General features: G+C 50.7%; 1 protein-coding gene across 1 annotated transcript; it reads left to right on the forward strand.

Moving 5' to 3' along the window:
• Positions 1-3,335: 3,335 nt before the first annotated feature.
• CCL19 (C-C motif chemokine ligand 19) lies at positions 3,336-5,010 on the forward strand. The gene is made up of 4 exons (XM_036330504.1): positions 3,336-3,578; positions 4,222-4,348; positions 4,559-4,652; positions 4,740-5,010. Exons 1-4 carry the CDS (start codon positions 3,518-3,520, stop codon positions 4,758-4,760), a joined length of 303 nt encoding a protein of 100 aa, XP_036186397.1. The 5' UTR covers positions 3,336-3,517; the 3' UTR covers positions 4,761-5,010.
• Positions 5,011-19,352: the final 14,342 nt, after the last annotated feature.

The raw sequence follows: 19,352 nt of genomic DNA on the forward strand, positions 1-19,352 counted from the left end.
GATGGATAGATCAATAGAAAGATGGCTAGATGAATTAACTGACAAATCCTATAGAATAAAGAGGTAATATGCAAATTGACTGTTACACTCTCACACAAGATGGCCACCCCCATGTGGTCACAAGATGGCCGGCAGGGGAGGGCAGTTGTGGGCGACCAGGCCAGCAGGGGAGGGCAGTTGGGGGCGATCGGGCCAGCAGGGGAGCAGTTAGGCATCGATCAGGCTGGCAGGGGAGTGGTTAGGGGGTGATCAAGCAGGCAGGCAAGCGGTTGGGAGCCAGCAGTCCTGGATTGTGAGAGAGATGTCTGACTGCTGGTTTAGACCCGATCCCTGTGGGGATTTCTGGCAGTCGGACATTCCCCAAGGGGTCCCAGATTGGAGAGGGTGCAGGCTGGGCTGAGGGACCAACCTCCCCTCCCCCAGTGCACGAATTTCATGCACTGGGCCTCTAGTATTTCCATAAAAGGGTACATTATAATAATGGTTAATATTTAGTGAATGCTTATTACATGCCAGCCTAAACTAAGTCCTTTACTCAGATTACCTAATTTAATTTCAAGAAGTAGGTCTATTACCATTCCTGCTTTACAGATAAGGACACTAAGATACAAAGACTAGATCATCCGCACATGGTCACATGCTGGGGTCCAACCCCAGCAGGTCCAGGGGTCCCCAAAGGTGTGGACAGAGTCGGCGAAGAAGGAATGACACAGAGACAGAGTTCAGTTGACCAGCAGCGTAGCCAGGATCTCTAGCCAAGTTCTGGTCAGAATCTCCAGTGAAGTTCTGGTTAGGATCACCAGTCAGGTTCTGTGTCCATGTTCTCTTGCTAGGTTCTCCAGCCAGGTTCTCCAGGTTCTCCAGCCAGGTTCTGTAGCCATGTTCCCTTGCTAGGTTCTCCAGCCAGGTTCTGTCCAGGTTCTCCAGCCAGGTTCAGTCACCAGGTTCTAGTCAGGTTCTCTTGCCATGTTCTATCCAAGTTCTGTAGCCAGGTTCTGTCTCTAGGTTCTGTGTCCTGTTGTCTTGTTACATCTGTATTTATACCAGTTGATTCCAATCCTATCAATCTCTATTCCAAAGGTTAGGGCGTTTCTTATCTCCATTCCAGGGAGTAAAGATTATGTAGCTTAAGCATGATTGTTCGTTAAAGTGATTAACAACCCGCCTGGCACTTAGTTAAGGGGTTTTATTCCCTCCCTAACTTCAGAGGAAAATCCCTACCTGGGGAAACAACCTTTCTCGAAGAAGTGACCTTGGTTAAAACACATAGCGCCAAGAAGGTGAACAAACATATTAAGAACAGTATGCCATATACGCCAGGTCCCTTGAAACATATGCTATGCAGATGTTTCTTCCCTGCAGCGACTGTGTCAAGCAGCAAGGATGGACCGGCTCCCGACAGTCACACAGCTAGCAAGTGGTAGGATCTGAATCCCAACCCAGGCATGCTATCTGTGGAGTCTAACTCCTCTATACTCATCTATGATCAACAGACAGGTGGTAGGCAGGCAGTATAGGACAGTAGAAGAGTGTAAATTTTACAGCAAAATACACCTAGATTCAAGGCACTTGTTTGTTGTGTGACCTAGTACTCTAAGTCTCATTTCCCTTATGTGTAAAACAGAGATAATAATATGATAATAATAAAATTATAGTTTTCTTGGGAAAGCTAAGCAAGACAATAGTGGTAAAGTCCTTAATATGGACTATATTACTATATTGACTAGAATATAGTAAACAAACACAAATGCTAATACTGCTACTATTATTATTGCTATTATTGTTATTATTAATGATGGAAAGAAAGATAATTTAAAAACTTATGCCGAAACCGGTTTGGCTCAGTGGATAGAGCGTCGGCTTGCGGACTGAAGGGTCCCAGGTTCGATTCCGGTCAAGGGCATGTACCTGGGTTGCGGGCACATCCCCAGTAGGGGGCATGCTGGAGGCAGCTGATCGATGTTTCTCTCTCATCGATGTTTCTAACTCTCTATCCTTCTCCCTTCCTCTCTGTAAAAAATCAATAAAATATGTTTAAAAAAAAACAAAAAACTTATGAGGGAATCACCACCCCATCCGGAAGAGGGTCCAGAGCTTAGGTGGGCTGATTGAATGGGTATCCCACATATTAATTTCTCTCTTGAGGCCTTCTCTCCTGCCTATCTCTAGTTTTTCTTGTAAGGATGGGAAATCACTTGTCCCCTTCCCCATCTGTCAATTCCTTGAAATTTGGAAATTTGTCTGAATATGAGCTGGCCAGCCCCTCTCCTTAGAAATCCCCTCTTGGTTCCCAGGGTCGAGAGGAGGGGAAAAATGAAGGGGGCTATTCCGGGCCAGGCCCCCTCCAGCTGTTGCATTGACCCAGGTGTTGGACATGTGAAATTGACCAATAGAGAAAGGGGCAGAGTTCACTGAGCCAGGAAGTTGAATCCCAGAGGTCTGACATGTGAGATGCGGGTGCTGGGCCTCCTTCCAAGGAACATACCCTTTCAGCTCTGCTTGTCTCAAGGGAGGGCCTAGTTCCCACATAATGGATGGTCAGGCACTGTGATGATTTGGGGGCTACCCCAGGCTCCATGCTTGTGCTGAGGGCACCAAGAAGCCTTCTTTTCCACCTGCACCAGAGAGAAGAACCACAAAGAACAGAATGAGGATGAGGGATAAACCTAGGGAAGGGGGCCCTAGCCGGCGTTGTGCAGTGGTTAGAGCATCAGTTGTGCACCAAAGGGTCTCTGGTTCCATTCCCTGTCAAGGGCACGTACCTGGGTTGCAGGTTCCATCCCCACCCTCATTGGGGCACGGGCAGGAGGCAACCAATCAATGTGTCTCTCTCACACTGATATTTCTCTCTCCCCGACTCTCCTCTCCTCAATTTCTCCCCTCTCTCTCCCCCCTCTCCTTCTCCTCCTGCTCTCTCTTCCTATCCCCCCTCCCTTCCACTTTCTGAAAAATCAATGGGAAAAATATCCTCAAGTGAGGCTTAACAACAACAACAAAAACGACCTAGGGAAGGGGGCACAACTCCTCACTCTGGCCCCCAATCCTGACCACCACCCCTGAAGGCCAGCTCTGTGGTTGATAATGCAAATGCCACCAATGAGACGATAGTGCATGCCCTCTCAAAGGAGCTGCTAGTACAAGATGCCCTTCTGGCTAGACTGCTTCGATTCTCAGAGCTAAAGCCAAGGCTGCTGAGGGGGTGGGGCGGGGGGGGGCGGCGGAGAGGGAGGGAAAGAAGGGTTATATTCCCAGAAAGAGGCGGAGCTGGGGGGCAAAAGGGAATCCACAGAATGAATTCTGGAGGGGAATTTTTGATGAGAGATAGTGAAAGTTCTTCTGGCCCATAAATAGGAGGCAGGCGCAACCTCACACAGCCTTCCACACTCACATTTCCAGACCCCTGCACACTCCACATTTCAACTCCCAGCCAATCTCAGCCTCACGCAGCCTCCTGCAGAAGCTCAGAAACTCACTCACACGCACACTCTCGCTGTCAGTCAGCCTTTGTTCACCCTCCATGGCATCCCATGCAGCCGCACTTCTGGCCATCAGCCTGCTGGTCCTGTGGACCTCCCCTGGTAAGGCTGAGGGGAGGCTGGGGGTGGGAGGGGAGGGGAGAGGGGATGTCTAGCCCTCAGACTGCTTGGCACTGGGCATGCCGGACACTGCGAATTAGGTCTGCCTGGTTCAGTGAAGCTGGATGCCCTGTGTGTATGCCTGTGAGTGTGCGTATATCTGGGCTCCTGAATTCCAACGTGTGTCTGTCTCTTGATGTATCTGAGGGCCTCTGGCTGCCCCTGTCTCTGCAGGCTCTAATTCCTGCTGCCTCAGTATCCCAGGCAGAAGGAGAGAAATATATATATTTGCTTAACGTGGGGAGAATGAGAGACACTGAGGCAGAACTAATAGTCAAAATATTTAACAATTCGTAAGTCCTCTAACCCAGCCTTTTACCCGCAACCACCCCTTCCCCATCAATTCAATGCTTTGACCAACATTAGCTCTTCATTTGTGGGAAAGTCAAGAAGCCCTGAGAGAGAGATTGGGGTGATGGGGCAGCGAGAAGGCATTTGTGGGGCTCCACACAGTAGTTGTTTACCAAACAGCTTAGAAGTATTTCAATATATTTAGCAACCAAGAGGGTTGCTAAATATATACACAGCCTCCCTCCTCAGGGTCCCTATGTTCTAACACCACCTTCTTTGGCCTATGCCCACCCAGCTCAGGGTGGTGCCAACGACGCAGAAGACTGCTGCCTGTCTGTGGCCCTGCACCCTATTCCTGGGAATATCGTGCGAGCCTTTCGATACCTCCACATCCAGGATGGCTGCAGAGTGCCTGCTGTTGTGTGAGTTGTGGAGAGGAGCGCAGCATGCCTCACCTCCCACTCTACCCCCACCTCCTTCTCTCTCTTCTTCTTGCCAAGCGCAACCCCTTCGAGGAAGCCCCTGAAACAGTTTTGGGATGTGGTCCTCAGCCTCTGCCCCTCACACCTGGGCCTGCCAGGAAGCTGGGTTCCAGGGCTCCATTCTCTCTGACCTCTGACCTCTGACTCCAGGTTCACCACAAAGAGAGGTCGCAAGCTTTGCGCACCGCCAGACCAGCCCTGGGTGGACCGCATCATCCGGAGACTGCAGAAGAAAGCTGCCAAGGCAAGCCTGCCCTCCCGGCCGGCCTCCTCCCTCTGAGCCCCTGCCCAAGACCCCAGCCCAACACCATCCCTCTCCTTCCTCCCCCAGAACAAGCGCCACAGCAGTTAGCCCCTGGCAGCCGCCAAGGGAGCCCTGTGTCTGAGTGAAGAGATGCGAACCACTGCCACCCCGGGGACCCAAGGACCAGAAGAGAGAACCAGACCATCAGCTCCTCTGCACCAGACCTGACAAAGTCGGGCAGGGCCTGGAGTGTCTGTGAGTGTGAGTGTGAGGGTGTGAGTGTGAGAGGGTGAGTAGCAGGAGCAGTTTCTCCACACCCAGACTGCAATGCTTCCAATAAAGCCCACTGGTACCCACAGATTTGTCTGTGTGCTGTTTGTCCACGATGACCAGGGTAGAAAGGGGGAGATGGAATGGCAGGATCTATTTTCTTTCCTTTTTTTTTTAATAAATAATTCTTTATTGTTGAAAGTACTATATATGTCCCTTTTTCCCCCCATTGACACCCTCCAGTCCACCCTCATCACCACCCCTGCAACCCCAGGGGCTTGCCACTCCATTGTCTGTGTCCATGGGCCATGCATACATGCACACAAGGTAATTGGTTGATTACCTCCCACCCACCCACCCACCCACCCTCCCCCGCCTTCCCGCCAAGATCCCGCACTCTGTTCCATGCTTGGCAGGATCTACTTTCTACTCTGCAACCTGAGCAACCTTCTCATCAACCTCCACCTAATACCCTGTATTCTCAGGATAAGCTACCACAACCAGGGCTCCACCGCCTGTCTCCTCAAAAGCCTGTCACACTCCATGGTTCAGTGACACTAAACCTGTGTCAGTTCCCTGAACAAGCCAAACTCTCTCACACCTCCCAGTCTCAGCTCCCCAGAGCTGTTCCAGCACCCAGGTGTCTCATGGATCAGGTGTCACTGGGGAAAAGGGAGTTGTCAGGAACTTGCTCTCATGGCTAGAGGAGAGATAGGGACCCAGCTCTCCTGCCTGGGGGAAGTACCCATCTCCCATGCCATTCCCTCTGTTTGGAACGCTCGTCTCTCTCCTGCTCAGAGAACTTCCCATCTGGGTCTGGATGACTCCTCCTCCAGGAAGCATTTCTGATCCCGGGATGGGGTTAGATAGCCTCCCTCTCTCCCAAGCTCCCAGGGACCCCTACCCCTCTCTCCTTATAGCACCCATCACACTGAGTTATAATGACTAGTTTGTCAGCCTTCCTGGACAGGGATTTTGTCTATTTGGTTCCCACTGTCTCCCTGGTGCTCAGCATGCTGCCTGACACAAAGTAGTTATTCAAATATTTTTCTAGAAAATGAATAAATATGTGGAAAATGCTTAACAGCCAGGTGTGAGGGCTCATCTGTCCATATAGACTCTAACCTCCAGGCCAGCTCTCCTCTCTCATCCCGACAGTCTGGGCCAGGGCCAGCGCCATCTGGGGTCATACTTCTCAGGGTACTGACAGACAAAACTGGGAGCCAGGAGTGAGAGATGGGAGAGAAGGAGGAGCAGCCAGGGAAGCCAGAGAGGTTCTGTCTGAAGGAAGCTCACCAACCCCTGAAGCCCATATGGGCTCCAGGGCTGAGGCAACAATGAGACCAGGGGGTCCACAGGGGATGAATCTCGGTTCTGGGAGGTTCTGGGAGACGAAAGTCCTAGAACTCTCAGAACATCCTAGGGCAGCTCTAGGGGGAGTAAACCTCTTGTGTGTGGGAAATCCTCTGGGGCAGCTGGCTGGCCTCCCAACCATGGCCTCTGAGGTCCAGCTGGGAGCAGTAACTCTGTGCCGCTGGGGTCGAATGGCAGCTGGAACGCCAGACTACGCATCCTCACCTGGCAAGAGTGGCCAACATTTTACCAGATATAACTCATCTGGTAACAAAACCAGGCCTGCACGGGCCTGGGCAGCCTGGGAAGGGGAGAAGCAGTGAGAGGGCTGTGCCAGCCTATGCTGCGCCAGCACGGCCAAGGGTGAACCTGAGGAGGGTTGTTGAAGGATTAAAGAAAAGACAGACAAGAGAATACAGCTGGGGCACGGTGGATCTCCCGAGCCTGGATGAGGACACAAAAGACCCAGCCTGCAAGTCGATGCATTATTTTATAGTCTGATTAAAACAAGGGTAGATTAACATGTATACAAATGTTCATGTTTTGGCAACACTTGCTTCACCTCCCACAGCCCATTAGCTACTTAGGAAGGAATTAGGGAGGGCTACAAGGTCAGGCTTAATTATGCTGGGAGAGCTCTGCCCTCCAGGCTGGGACTTGTTTGTGGCCCTGCCACAGGTCAGCCTGAAGCTTGACCCTAGAGCCCCTCTCTACACCAGCCCCGCCTCGCCTCGCTGAGAGCATGACAGCTTCTTCCCCCCCCCCCCCCACCCGCCCCCTCTGCTCCCAGAAGCAGGTGTTTAAAACCTCGGATTTCTCAGGTCTTAAAGTTACAAGGAGTGGAAGGGATGGGGATTTTTCAAGAACACTGTTATGGCTGGAAAGTTTGGCTCTGCTGCCTGGGGGAAATTACCCATCCGTTCATGCATCCATGCATCCATCCACCTAATGTCCCTGCATCCATTAGATCTCCATCCATCCTCCCCCCGATCCACACATCCATCCATTAAACCATCCATCAAGTCAGCCAGCCATGGAGTTCAAAGGTCCCAGCTGTGAATAGCATTTGGATTCAATGCCCTGCACCCCAGCAGGCAGAGGACAAACATAGGTGTGAGGGGGGCACATTGCCTCAACTCCTTCTCAGTTCTCAGTGAAGCTACACAGAGGCCAGCTTACCATAAAGGCAGACACAGACTGTCCCTCCAGACCAGCCGTGGGCAAACTACAGCCCGCGGGCCGGATCCGGCCTGTTTGAAATGAATAAAACTATTGAAAAAAAAGACCGTACCCTTTTATGTAATGATGTTTACTTTGAATTTATATTAGTTCACACAAACACTCCATCCATGCTTTTGTTCCGGCCCTCCGGTCCAGTTTAAGAACCCATTGTCGCCCTCGAGTCAAAAAGTTTGCCCACCCCTGCTCCAGACCCTCAGGAGAACACGAAGATAGAATAGGGGAGGGGAGGAAGGGAGGCCTGAGGAAGATGCCACCAGGACAGAAGTCCCTGGACACACTACTTCCTTGCCACTGCCACTGGTTGTTACAGGAATAGGCCTTGAGCTCCGTGCTCAGCCATCAATCCCACAATCCTGTTTCCGCCCCTCACTGTTCAATTCTAGGCAAGATTTTTCCTTACTCACGCCCCCTCAAAGCCTTAGTTCCCCCATCTGTCAGGTGTGTGTGGGGGGGGGGGGGGGTGGCTTAATATTTTAGTCCCTCCAAAGACTTAACTCATGAATCTCTGGGTCCCCCTGTGGTTCACATGGGCTTCCTCAAAGTCACACATGTTCATAAATGTCGCCACCTCCTGGGGCCACAGAGAATCCCTCTGAGACTCAGGAAGGGAGATAATCCAGCAGCTAGCAAGCGAATGAAGAACTTAGAGGAAACCTGGGGGCAGACACCAAAGTCCCACAGAGAGTGGGCATGCAGCCCTCCCCACCTTTTCTCCACCCACTGCCTTTCCTCCTGGCTTGCTCCCTTCCTTTTTTTCTCATGTCCAGCCACCAATCCTTCCTGGGCACTGGGTTTGTCTTCTTATCTCCCACCAGAAACGTGAGAGCTTAGCCCAGCAATTTGGAACTTGTCCTGACTCACTCAAACATTCTCAGTTCTGTGACTTCATCTGATCAACACCTGCTCTCTGTTTCACCATAATTCACTGATAAGTGTGGCGTCTTTTTCCCCCCCAATATGTTTTTATTGTTTTGTGGGTTTGTTTTTGTTTGTTGTTTTTTTTGTGGGTTTTTTTAGAGAAAGAGGGTAAGGGAGAGGGAGAAAAAGAGAAACATCGATAAGAGAGGAACATTAATGAGAGAGAAACTGATCAGCTGCCTCCTGCAGGCAACCAAGCATGTGTCCCAACCAGAATCAAACCTGCGACCTTTCAGGACATGGGATGATGCTCAACCAACTGGGCCACACTGGCCAGGGCTGTGGCATCTATTTGTCCTGAGTTCTGGGGGGCCAGAAGCCAACCTGCCTCCCTGACAATGATGAAGCTGCCGGCCAGCTAAGGGGTGGTGTGGACTCCTAGCTCCCCAGCCAGGATACGGGGACCTTGCCACCTGCCTAAAGGTAGATACCTTCCTCTCTAGAGCAGTGGGTCGCCAACCAGTGGTCCACGGACCACTGGTGGTCCGTGAGGTCCGAAAGGTTGGCGACTGCGGGTTTAAGAAAACCTTTCACATGGTACCTGCTACAGATTTAAGGCCAGCAGCCAAGGGATACATCTCTACCCAACAGCCAGCATCTTCCTAAAGGGACCTGACAACCCTGCTCAGGGAGCTGCCAGCTTCATAGGTGGACAAAAAGCTACCTGTCCTGTCTCTTTTTTTTAATTTATTGTTGACAGTCCCTGTCCTGTCTATTGATAGAGTTCCCAGTGGAAGGGATTGGGCCTGTGCATCTCCATTTCCAGCATTGCTCTGCACAGGGGCTGGCACAGAACAAGCCCCAGTACATATCTGAGTAACAAAAAATGAAATTAAGCATGGCTCTTTCCCACGATGCCCCTCCCGCTCACACCTGGAGCACATCCAGTTCTCAGAACAGTGGTGCTGTGGGTGTTGGGTTAGGGCCAGCGCCATGCAGTTTTGATCATATTTTCATCATCTCATGTCAACTTCTTGGTAAACCCCCACCCCTGTGCCCCCCTTCTCTGGCCTCCGGGAAACTCAGAAACAGCTAGAAAACCTTGGAATTAGTCTCACAAAGGGGCAGGACTCCCAAGTAGGGAGTTTCCTTCAAGAGCCCCTCTGTACAATTAAGCAGGCACCTCTCTGATTAGAGAACTGCCTCGCTGGCCCCTAAGACTTCGCGCCCGTGGAAAGAGATGGCTCTGTGGTATCAGTTACTTCACCACTAAGTGCTTTACCGGCACCGGGCACTGCTTTCTGTGCTCCTGACATTCGCATGTAACTACCTAAGCTGGACCGCCGGTAAAGCGGCAGAGCTGAGGGTCCTCGCTGGGTAGTTTGGCTTCAGGATCTGTACTACATATACTGCCTCTCTTAGTTGACCCATCTCCTAAGTAAAAAAGGGGAGCAATACAGCAGGCCCAGGTCTGAGGAAGCGGCCCTCAGGAAAGAGGAAAAACCATTATTTTGAGGTCCTGACCATGTGTCAGCCTCCAAGCTGAGTCCTTCATGTGTATGACATATTGCATCCTTAAACAACCCTATAAGTTGGGGATCACTGGTCCCATTCTGTCTGAGGAAGCTGAGGCATGGAGAGGTAGAGTGGCAAAGCTGAGATTGCAGCCCAAGTCGGTCTGATGGGTAGCACTTGGGAAGAGGGCTGGGGTCTGGGATATCCGGTTGGGGTGGAAAGGCCTGACCTGCTAGGAAGAGTTGGGGGAAAACAAGGAGAGAAGCTGAAGGCCTCAGGCAGGATCCCAGTGCTTGAGCCAGACACAGAGATCCCCCTGGAGGGCCTCCAGCCTCCTGGGCCTCTCCAGCAGAAGTAGAACTGGTTTCCCCAGAGTCTCCAGGAGGAAGTAGGCACAGTTTCTCGAGGTCTGCCCAGGCCTCAGTTTCCCCAAGTGGAACAGTGGAGAAGGGATCAGGCTACAACTATGCCTACCTTCTTACCTCCATTCTCAGGGAGTAACAGAGGCCAGGTGATGTTGCAATAAAAATGGGAATGAAGGGACAGGGCAGGGTTGGGATCCGGAGGGTAGGAGTAGGGGCAGGACTAAGGGGCCTGTGGGCAAGGCTCCTGAGAGGGGCAGGCTTCGTGGGGGGGGAGGGTGGTAGGGGGGGCTTTGAGCCAGCCTGGTTGGACCTCTGCAGAGCAAAGCATCTAACCGGGATGGCTTTAACCCCCAGGGCTCTGGATATCAGAACCGTAGTCCCTGGAAATCTGTAGTCCCTTGAAAGGTGCTTCTGATTGGACAAGTCTAAGTCATGTGGTCACATCCTCAGGAGTGGGATTAGACTCCCAAAGGACCCACTTTCCAGGACCACTTCTATCTTCTGAGACGTCAGGAACAGGCAGGACAGGGGAGAATGACAAAGGTTAGGGCAGAAACTCTGAAGATCAGAGTAGGTGAGGGAGTCAGACATCCAGCCCTGCTTCTGTTCCTAGGACCCATGGCTCCCATGGGGGGGCAGGGGCGAGCAGAAAATATGAGCTGCCCTGGGCTCCAACCCACCAAAGTGGGATGGCTTTAACCCCCAGGGCTCTGGATATCAGAACTGTAGTCCCTGGAAATCTAAACCCAACTCTAACAAAACCCCAATCACCTTGCTGATCCCATACCTGTCAGACCATCATTTCAAGGATCCTCCCTGAAAAGGAAGCCATCCCTTCCACAGGGGCACAACCTTCAAGCCCTCCATCAATTCAGGAACCCTGTCAGGACATACCAATACCTATTGGTGTCCCTATTGCTGACAGGACCTCCATGAATGTCAAGGTACCCCCATTACTCTCAGGCCACCATTCCTCCTGGGAAATCCTGGCACTGTCAGGAACACCCATGCCTGTCAGGCAGGACAGCATCGTTGCACACTCCAGGGACACCGTTTTCCCTGGAGCCTGTGTAAATGGTGCCTCCTGGCATGTCAGCCCTAAGTATCAGAGTGTCTGTTAGTGTGGGGCCCTCAGCCATCTCAGAGCTGCCATGATATAGAGTTACCTCCACCCAAAAAAGGGCAAATAAATGTATCAGTCAGGATTCTTACCTGCAAGCCACTGAAACTCATTAGGTGATTTAAACAGAAAAGCAAGTTATTAAAAAAACCCCTGAAGGTACAGAAAATGAAAGAATAAGGGGACCTCGGCAGCCAGAACCACACGCAAAGCACGCAGTAGAGTCAGGACGGTCCAGACAGCCCCCCAGGACAGCATGGTAGCACAAAGGGGATGCCAAATGCCGGTGCCACCCTAACATCCAGATAATGGAGGCCCCTGTCCTGTAGTCCATGTTTTAGAGGCCCCTGTTCTGTCCCTCTTCCAGTCATACACATTCCTCAGGGTTAAGAGGGCATGCTCACCTGGAGCTAGTGCTTCTCCTTCTAGACCACATTTTAGGAACTGGAAACTGGAGAATTCCCTGCCCAAAAGGCCCCAAGCAACTTCAAGAATCCATGCAGACCTTTTCCTTAGATCTGTCCTCCCTATGATAGATTATGTCAATGTTGTGTACACTACTAGGTCCAGAGAATGACCAAGAGGTAGCTACTGCCAGGTAACATGAAAGGAACTTGCATGTATGGGGCTGGAGTGTCTACATCAGGTATATGAGGCCCTTCATGGTGCAATTGGAACTGAGGGTAGTAAGAGAAGGAAGTGGATGGACAAGTTGGGACTAGAGCTTGGATCTCCCCTTGCCACATCTCTCCGTCAAGGAACTCCAAGGATTCCAAGAATTCTAAATTTGAACCTGGTCTTCAAGTTGTTTTAAAAGTATATTTTTCAAGGTAGTAAGAGAGACATTTTTTTGACACTCTGTCAGCTTGATTTATAACTTTTAAATATTTAGGTATATGCTATGTGGGCCTCCATTTGTACTGTTGTCACAAGCCCTTCAAATATTGGGTGATCACCCTGCCGGCTTCCACTTCTAGAATCACAGCTCAGCTGCCCATGAGAAACAGACATCACTTCTGCCACCACTCCTACCACCATGAAAATGGATGTTCTACTAACCTTGCTCCTTTGCATCACTACTAGCTTCCTATTCACAGTCCTTGAAAGGTGCTTCTGATTGGATAAGCCTAAGTCATGTGTTTGAACCCTAGCTGGAAAGGAAGCTAGGAAAATTAGTATGTGACCCTTAGGGGGTTCTATGTTGGAAAGTAACTAAAACTCATATAATAGAAAATTCCTCAAACCATAGAAAGGGGTTAAGTTTGTGAGCAGTGAAAAAAAAATCTCCATCGTCCACCCTATGGCTATCCTACATCAACATACATCCTTCTTCCCAAATCCTAGACTCCTTAAAAATTTAAGGATATCACCTAACAATATCTGCCTCAGTCAAAGTTGCCATAATAAAATACAAAACAATTTGTGTTGTTTAAACAACAGAAATTTTATTTTCTCACTGCGGGAAGCCCTCCATTGTCTTCACTAGCAGAGAGGTGTGGACAAAGAACCGACCCTTGAGCTCTGGCAATGGTCAGGGCTGTGCACCCACTGTAGCTGAAGCACCTTCCCCATTTATTATTATGTAAATCCTTGCTAAAGGGCAAGTCTGCCTGTTACTGGAAATTGCCTGCCTAAGGGCTATGGGTGTATCCCAAACCAATAAAAGGTTGGCGAGGCCTGAGCACCAGTGGAAGTCCTTCCCCTTGAGTTGGACTTGCCTGCCTGGCCCCCCAGTATTTCCAAATTATCTCTTGTCTTGTCTCTTTCATTTGTGTGCGGCCCCTCCTCTAGATCCTGAACCCTGAATCATGCGGGATGTGAGGGAAACACTACACATCTTACAGTTCTGGAGGTTAGAAGTTCAAGATCCAGATGCCTGGTGAGACCCCTCTTCCTGGCATGCAGATGGCTGCCTTCTCACTGGGACCTCACTGTGTCCTCTCTATTCCTATTCTTTTAAGGCTACAGTCCTATCAGATTAGGACCCTACCGTTATGACCTTGTTTAACCTAAATTACTTCCTTAAAAGCCTATCTCTAGATACAGACACATTGAAGGTTTGGGCTTCAATTTATGAATTATGGCGCTAAATCCAAGATCTCAGGCTGACATCCAATCCTTTTCTAGTTTTGCTGTAATCTCATCTCTCTATTCTACAATACCTGAAAACCACCACCAACACACCTGATTGGTCAGGATAGACTGAGTTATGCTGCAGTAATAAATGACACCCAAGTCTGAGTGGTTTAACACAACAACATTCTATTCCCCATGCTTACCAAGCCTGCTGTGGGGCTAGGCGGGTCTTTACTGCAGCTGTATTCCATGTGGTGGTTCAACATTCCAGGCCGCCTGGATCTTTTGGCATGCTCCTTCTTCTCAACAAATGTTTCCATGATCGTCCCAGCGGTAAAACGGCAAGGAGAACCCTGGCTTAAATGCTTCTATCCACAAATGACACATGCCATTTCTGCACACAGTTGATTGGCCAAAGTAGGTCACGCAGCCATGCCTAACTTCAAGCAGGCAACTGCCAGGAAAAATAAACCACAGTCTTGATGAGCAGAAGTACTCTTACCACAACAACCTCGATTGAAGAATGGAATAAAGGAGGATGACAGAAAAGGGGAGTCAGTTAAAGAAATAGTGACATTTCACAACCTGGAAGGAAGTAGGGATAAAAGCTATAGTCAACAGTTCTGAAACTGGTCCTGGGGCTTAATTAGCATTCATTCCTTTGTTTTTATATTAGTTTTCTATTGCTGTGTAACAAATTGTGACAAACTTAGCAGCTTCAAACAATCCAAATTTATCATCTCATTGTTTCTGTGGGTCAAGAGTTCAAGTACTTGTTGACTGGGTCCTCTGTTCAGGGTCTTGCCAGGCTGAACTCAGGTATGGGCCAGGGCTGCAGTCTCATCTCAGGCTCAGAATCCTCTTCCCACCTCACGGGGTGCTGGCAGTTGTGGTTGTAGGACTGAGGCCTTGAGCGCTTAGAACTGCCTACCACTGCCGGCTGCATGGCCCTCTCCACAGCATGGCAGTTGCTTCTTCAAGGCCAAATAAGATCTGCTGCCACTTCTTACTTCTTATCTCTAGACACTTTACAAGGGTTCACCTGATTAGGTCAGGCCCACCCAGGGCAATCTCCCTTTTGACGAACTGAAAGTCAACGGATTAGAGACCTTAATTACTCTTGCAAAATCCCTTCATTTTGCCATATGTAATCATCTAATCCCATCATATTCAAAGATCAAATGTCTGAAAAAAATCCCCTCAAAGCAAGATTATACAGGGCATGCACACCAGAGGGCAGGGAACTCAGAATTCTGTTTACCGTACTTTCTCTATAACTCATTCCCTTCACCCCCAACTGGCACTTCAGCTGGTTGACATTCTATGCTGCTAAGGAACCCAAACCTTCACACTCAAAGGACGTGAAGCTCCTAATGGTTCTGCCTGATTAAGGTTACCGGAGTCTTCCATTAACTTTTTTTTTTTAATATATTTTATTGATTTTTTACAGAGAGGAAGGGAGAGAGAGAGTTAGAAACATCAATGAGAGAGAAACATCGATCAGCTGACTCCTGCACATCTCCTACTGGGGATGTGCCCGCAACCCGGGTACGTGCCCTTGACCAGAATCGAACCTGGGACCTTTCAGTCTGCAGGCCGACGCTCTATCCACTGAGCCAAACCAGTTTCGGCTCCATTAACTTTGACCACTGGGCCTGGCATCATCAGGAAGTACCCCAAGGATTACCCCCATACACAGAGCTTCTCTCACCAATTACCCTTCCCCTGCCTCACCCACACTGGGGTCAGTCACAGACCCCTGTCCTTCCTCTGAGCCTTTGCTTCCTGTTCATTCTACCTGGAATGTCCTCCCTCCTGCCTCACCCATCTTCAAGGCTCTGCGGAGCTCCCTCCTCCATGGAGCCTTCTCTACTTTCCCTCTGAGTCCCCAGGGCTCCTCATGTCCAGCCACATAGGTCACCTACTGCTTTGGGTTCAAGGACCCTTGTTTCCTGCACTTCTCCCAAGCAAGATCAGTCCAAACCCAGGACCCCTGGGATCCAGAGAGGCCCAAATTGCAGGAAGTAGAGGGGTTTGTTCAGGAAACCTGGTAATGATTTTACTTCAAGCTCCAGGGGGTAGGTGGGGAAGGGGGGTGTACTATTGCTCAAGAGTTCCTCCATTCTGATGTCCAGTCACCTCTGAAGTCCTGTGCAATGTTCTACCCACACTCTGGCCTGGCTGCCCCTCTGACTGGCCAGGAACCTCTGGTAGACAGAAGTTTGGGATAAAAAGAAGCAGACCTCTTCCCAGGGTCAGGGACTTTCAAGAGCTGATTCATCTGTTTTCTTACTCATTTCCAGCTCACTTCTGGAACAAGACAACTCAGATTCCTCAGGCCAGAGCCCCTGCTTCCACAGCCCAGGAGTCTCACATCCTCTTTTCCCTTTGCACTGGACGCCCCCTGCAGGCCCTATGAGGTTGAGAGCCACAAAGTGATGGATTGAACACACACACACACACACACACGTGTGTCATTTCAGACCCTGGAGAGGCCAACACCTTAATCCGCCTACCTGTCTGTACACACAATCAGATAACCACCTGATCATTTACATACATCAAGGACACAGCACAGATAGTTACGCGTATACATTATCACAATACAGATACAAGGACATAGACACACAGACACAATTACACACAGACATGGGCACACAGACACACACTCACACATGGACACAATCTTTTCTCCTACAAAGGAGTATTTGTTTGGGAGAAATAGGTTGAAAAGCCATCTGAGAAACAGGGCAATGTCCTGAGTGGTGGACTTAAGAAAAAGGTGGCTAGAACCCAGCCAGCGTGGCTCAGTGGTTGAGCGTCGACTTATAAACCAGGAGGTTACAGTTGGGTTCCTGTCAGGGCACATGCCTGGGTTGTGGGCTCAGATGCCCAGTGTGCAGCATGCAGGAGGCAGCCGATCAATGATTCTCTCTCATTATTGATGTTTCTATCTCTCTCTCCCTCTCCCTTCCTCTCTAAAATCAATAAAAATAAAATTTTTAAAAATAGCCAAATGAAAAGACGCACAGGGCGAATTGTGAGAGAGCCTTAAATGCTCTCTCCTCTTAGAGACATGAAGGGCACATCACCCTCCCAGCACATTGTTTCATTCACTGAACAGGAAGGTCCATGGGCTTTGGTGTCCAGAGTTTTTACTGAGATTTCATTACATAGGCATCATTGAGCCACATGACTGAACTCAATCTCCAGCCCCCTTCTTTGGAGGTTGGGCTGGCTCAAAGCCCCAATTCTCCAAGGACATAGTTGATCTTTCAGTGATGAGCCCCCATCCTAAGTCATCTCATCTCCTAGCAGAAACTCAGGTGTAATCCAAGGGGCTCATAAATAACAAAGACACTCCTATTACTTGGAAAATTCCAAAGATTTAGAGTCTCTTGCCCAGAAACCAGGGAGAAAGGCCAGTGAAATCCTATCTATCTATATAAAAAGCCAGCGACCAGAATGCTGTAACAACCAGAACAACCTGTCACTATGACGCCCACTGCGGCCAGCGAACCAGCCCCATCAGGGGTGGGGCCAGCCAGTCAACCTCCCACAGCCCCTCCCCTCGGCCATCCTGCTCCCAACTGGCCTCTCCCACCCGGATCAAGGGCATGGCGGTGGCCAACTCCCCCCCCCCCCCCCCCCGCCCGCACAGCCCCATCCCCCAGTCAGCCCCACCCAAGATCACCTCCCACCCCGATCAGGGGCAAGCCAACCAACTGCCTGTGCCCCCCCCCCAGCCTGCCCTGCCCCTGATGGCCCCCCCCCACCTTGATTGGACCGTGGCCCCTCCCCCTGGCCAGTTCTACCTCTGATCAGCCCCCCTCACCCCAATCAAGGGCAGGACCCACCAGCCAATTGCTCTCTGCTCCTCCCCACAGCTGGCCTGGCCCTGATCCACCCAATCAGGGCAGGCCAGCCGGCCAACCTCCCATCTCCTCCTCCCAACAGCCCAGCCCTGATCCACCCCAATTGGGGCCGGGCCAGACAGACCCCACCTGTGCACGAATTTGTGCACTGGGTCTCTAGTATCATGTAACAGAAGGGAAGAAATTCCTGGACATAAAGAATGAAAGCTTCAGAGGGCCATAAATAGACAACATCTACAGCCTCACACAGGCTCACACACACACAGTCACAGGACCATCATGGACTCCCTCACTATCATTCTTCTGCTCGCTCTCCCCCATCCAGCCTCACAGTCTCACACAGGCTCTACACAAGCAGAAAGATTCTTGCAACCCATACACTCTGCTTCCAAAGATTCTGCACATTTGTCCATCTCTAGCTGTCCCCCATGGCCTCCTGCACAGCACCGCTCCTCTCCTCAGCGTACTGATTTCTAGGTCTCCCTTGGAAAGGATAGAGGGTAAATGGTCAGATGAGGGGCACAGCTGGGATCTGGGAGTCTGTGAAGGGGACCGTGAGTTCAAGTCAACACCCAGATCCAAGTGTGTTCATGAACTTGAGAGTACACATGTACCAAGTGGATGTGCCCTTGTGATTGTGTGTCTCTATGTACCGTGGGTATACCTGTGTATCGTGTGTGTATTCCTATACAATCTATACATGGGCTTCTGTGCTATGGGTACCTATGTGATGTAGATGTGCCTGTGCCCCAGGTGTTCCTGTACGTGTCAGTGCCTGAATGAGTCCAGGGGCCTCTAGCTGTCCTTCTCACTGGAGGCTCTGTCTCTTCTAGCTTGGTTTCCAGGGGAAAAGAGAACAGTGTACACTGGGAGGAGGAGGAGAGAGAAACACTAAAGCTATGGCACTGGACACAGGTATCCTGAATTTAGTCAGGGCTATGAATTCCCCCACCGTATAGACCCTCAAGCCCTAACACTAATACCCACTCACTCCCAGTTCTGTGTGCCAACAACTCCGAGGACACTGTCTCTTGGTGAACCAACACCCAATTCCTGAGAACATTTGTGGTGTCTTTTGTTCCTATCTCCTCCTTGAGGACTGGCTGCCAGGCACTGTTCTCCTGTGAGTGGGGGGTGGAGAGTAACCTGTCTCCTCCTCTCCTAATCACCTTTTAGCACCATCTTACCTTTCTTCCCCTTGAGGGTGACTGGAGCACAGCTTCTCCACACCTTGCTGAGCCTCTTCCCACACGGAAGCCCCTGAAACAGGTTCCTAGATGTGGTCCTCAGTTTCTACCCTACACACCCAGGCCTTCCGGGAAACTGAGTTCGGAGCTGCTCTATTCTCTCCGACCTCTGACTCCAGGTTCACCATGCTGGAGCAGGCACACCCCCAGACCAGGCCTGGGGGGACCACATCCAGAGACTGCAGAAGAACTTTGCCTTGGCAAAGCCTGCCCTCTCCAGCCCTGCCTCCTCCCTCTGGGCTCCTGCCCAAGACCCCAGCCCATAACTTTGCCACTCCTTCCTCCCCCAGAACAAGTGCCCCAGCATTTAGCCCATGAGGGCTCCAGAAGGAGCCCCATGACCGAGTGAAGGGATGTGAACCACTGCCGCCCTGGGGACCCAAGGACCAGAAGTGAGAACCAGACCATCAGCTCCTCTGCACCAGACCTGACAAAGCTGGGCGGGGCCTGGAGTGTGAGTGTGAGTGTAAGTGTGAGTGTGAGTGTGAGTATGTGAGGGTATGACTGGAGCACAGCTTCTCCTCCACACCAGACTGCAATGCTTCCAGTAAAGCCCAATGGCACCCACAGATCTATCTGTCACCTGTCTGTGGCACAGGCAAGGCAAGCCAGGTATGAGAGGGAGGAAGGGTGGGATGCAGGGAGAGAGCAGATGTTTCCATTCTCCACACTTCAGGCTGAGGGAACTTTCACTTCACTCATTTCTAGTCACTCTCTCTCTCCTACAGTCCAGCCACAAAGTTCCCGTCCTCCCTCCAAAGACCATCTGGGGCAGCTAT

This window comes from Myotis myotis, unplaced genomic scaffold (assembly GCF_014108235.1).
Source record: "Myotis myotis isolate mMyoMyo1 unplaced genomic scaffold, mMyoMyo1.p scaffold_m19_p_12, whole genome shotgun sequence".
Taxonomy (NCBI): domain Eukaryota; kingdom Metazoa; phylum Chordata; class Mammalia; order Chiroptera; family Vespertilionidae; genus Myotis; species Myotis myotis.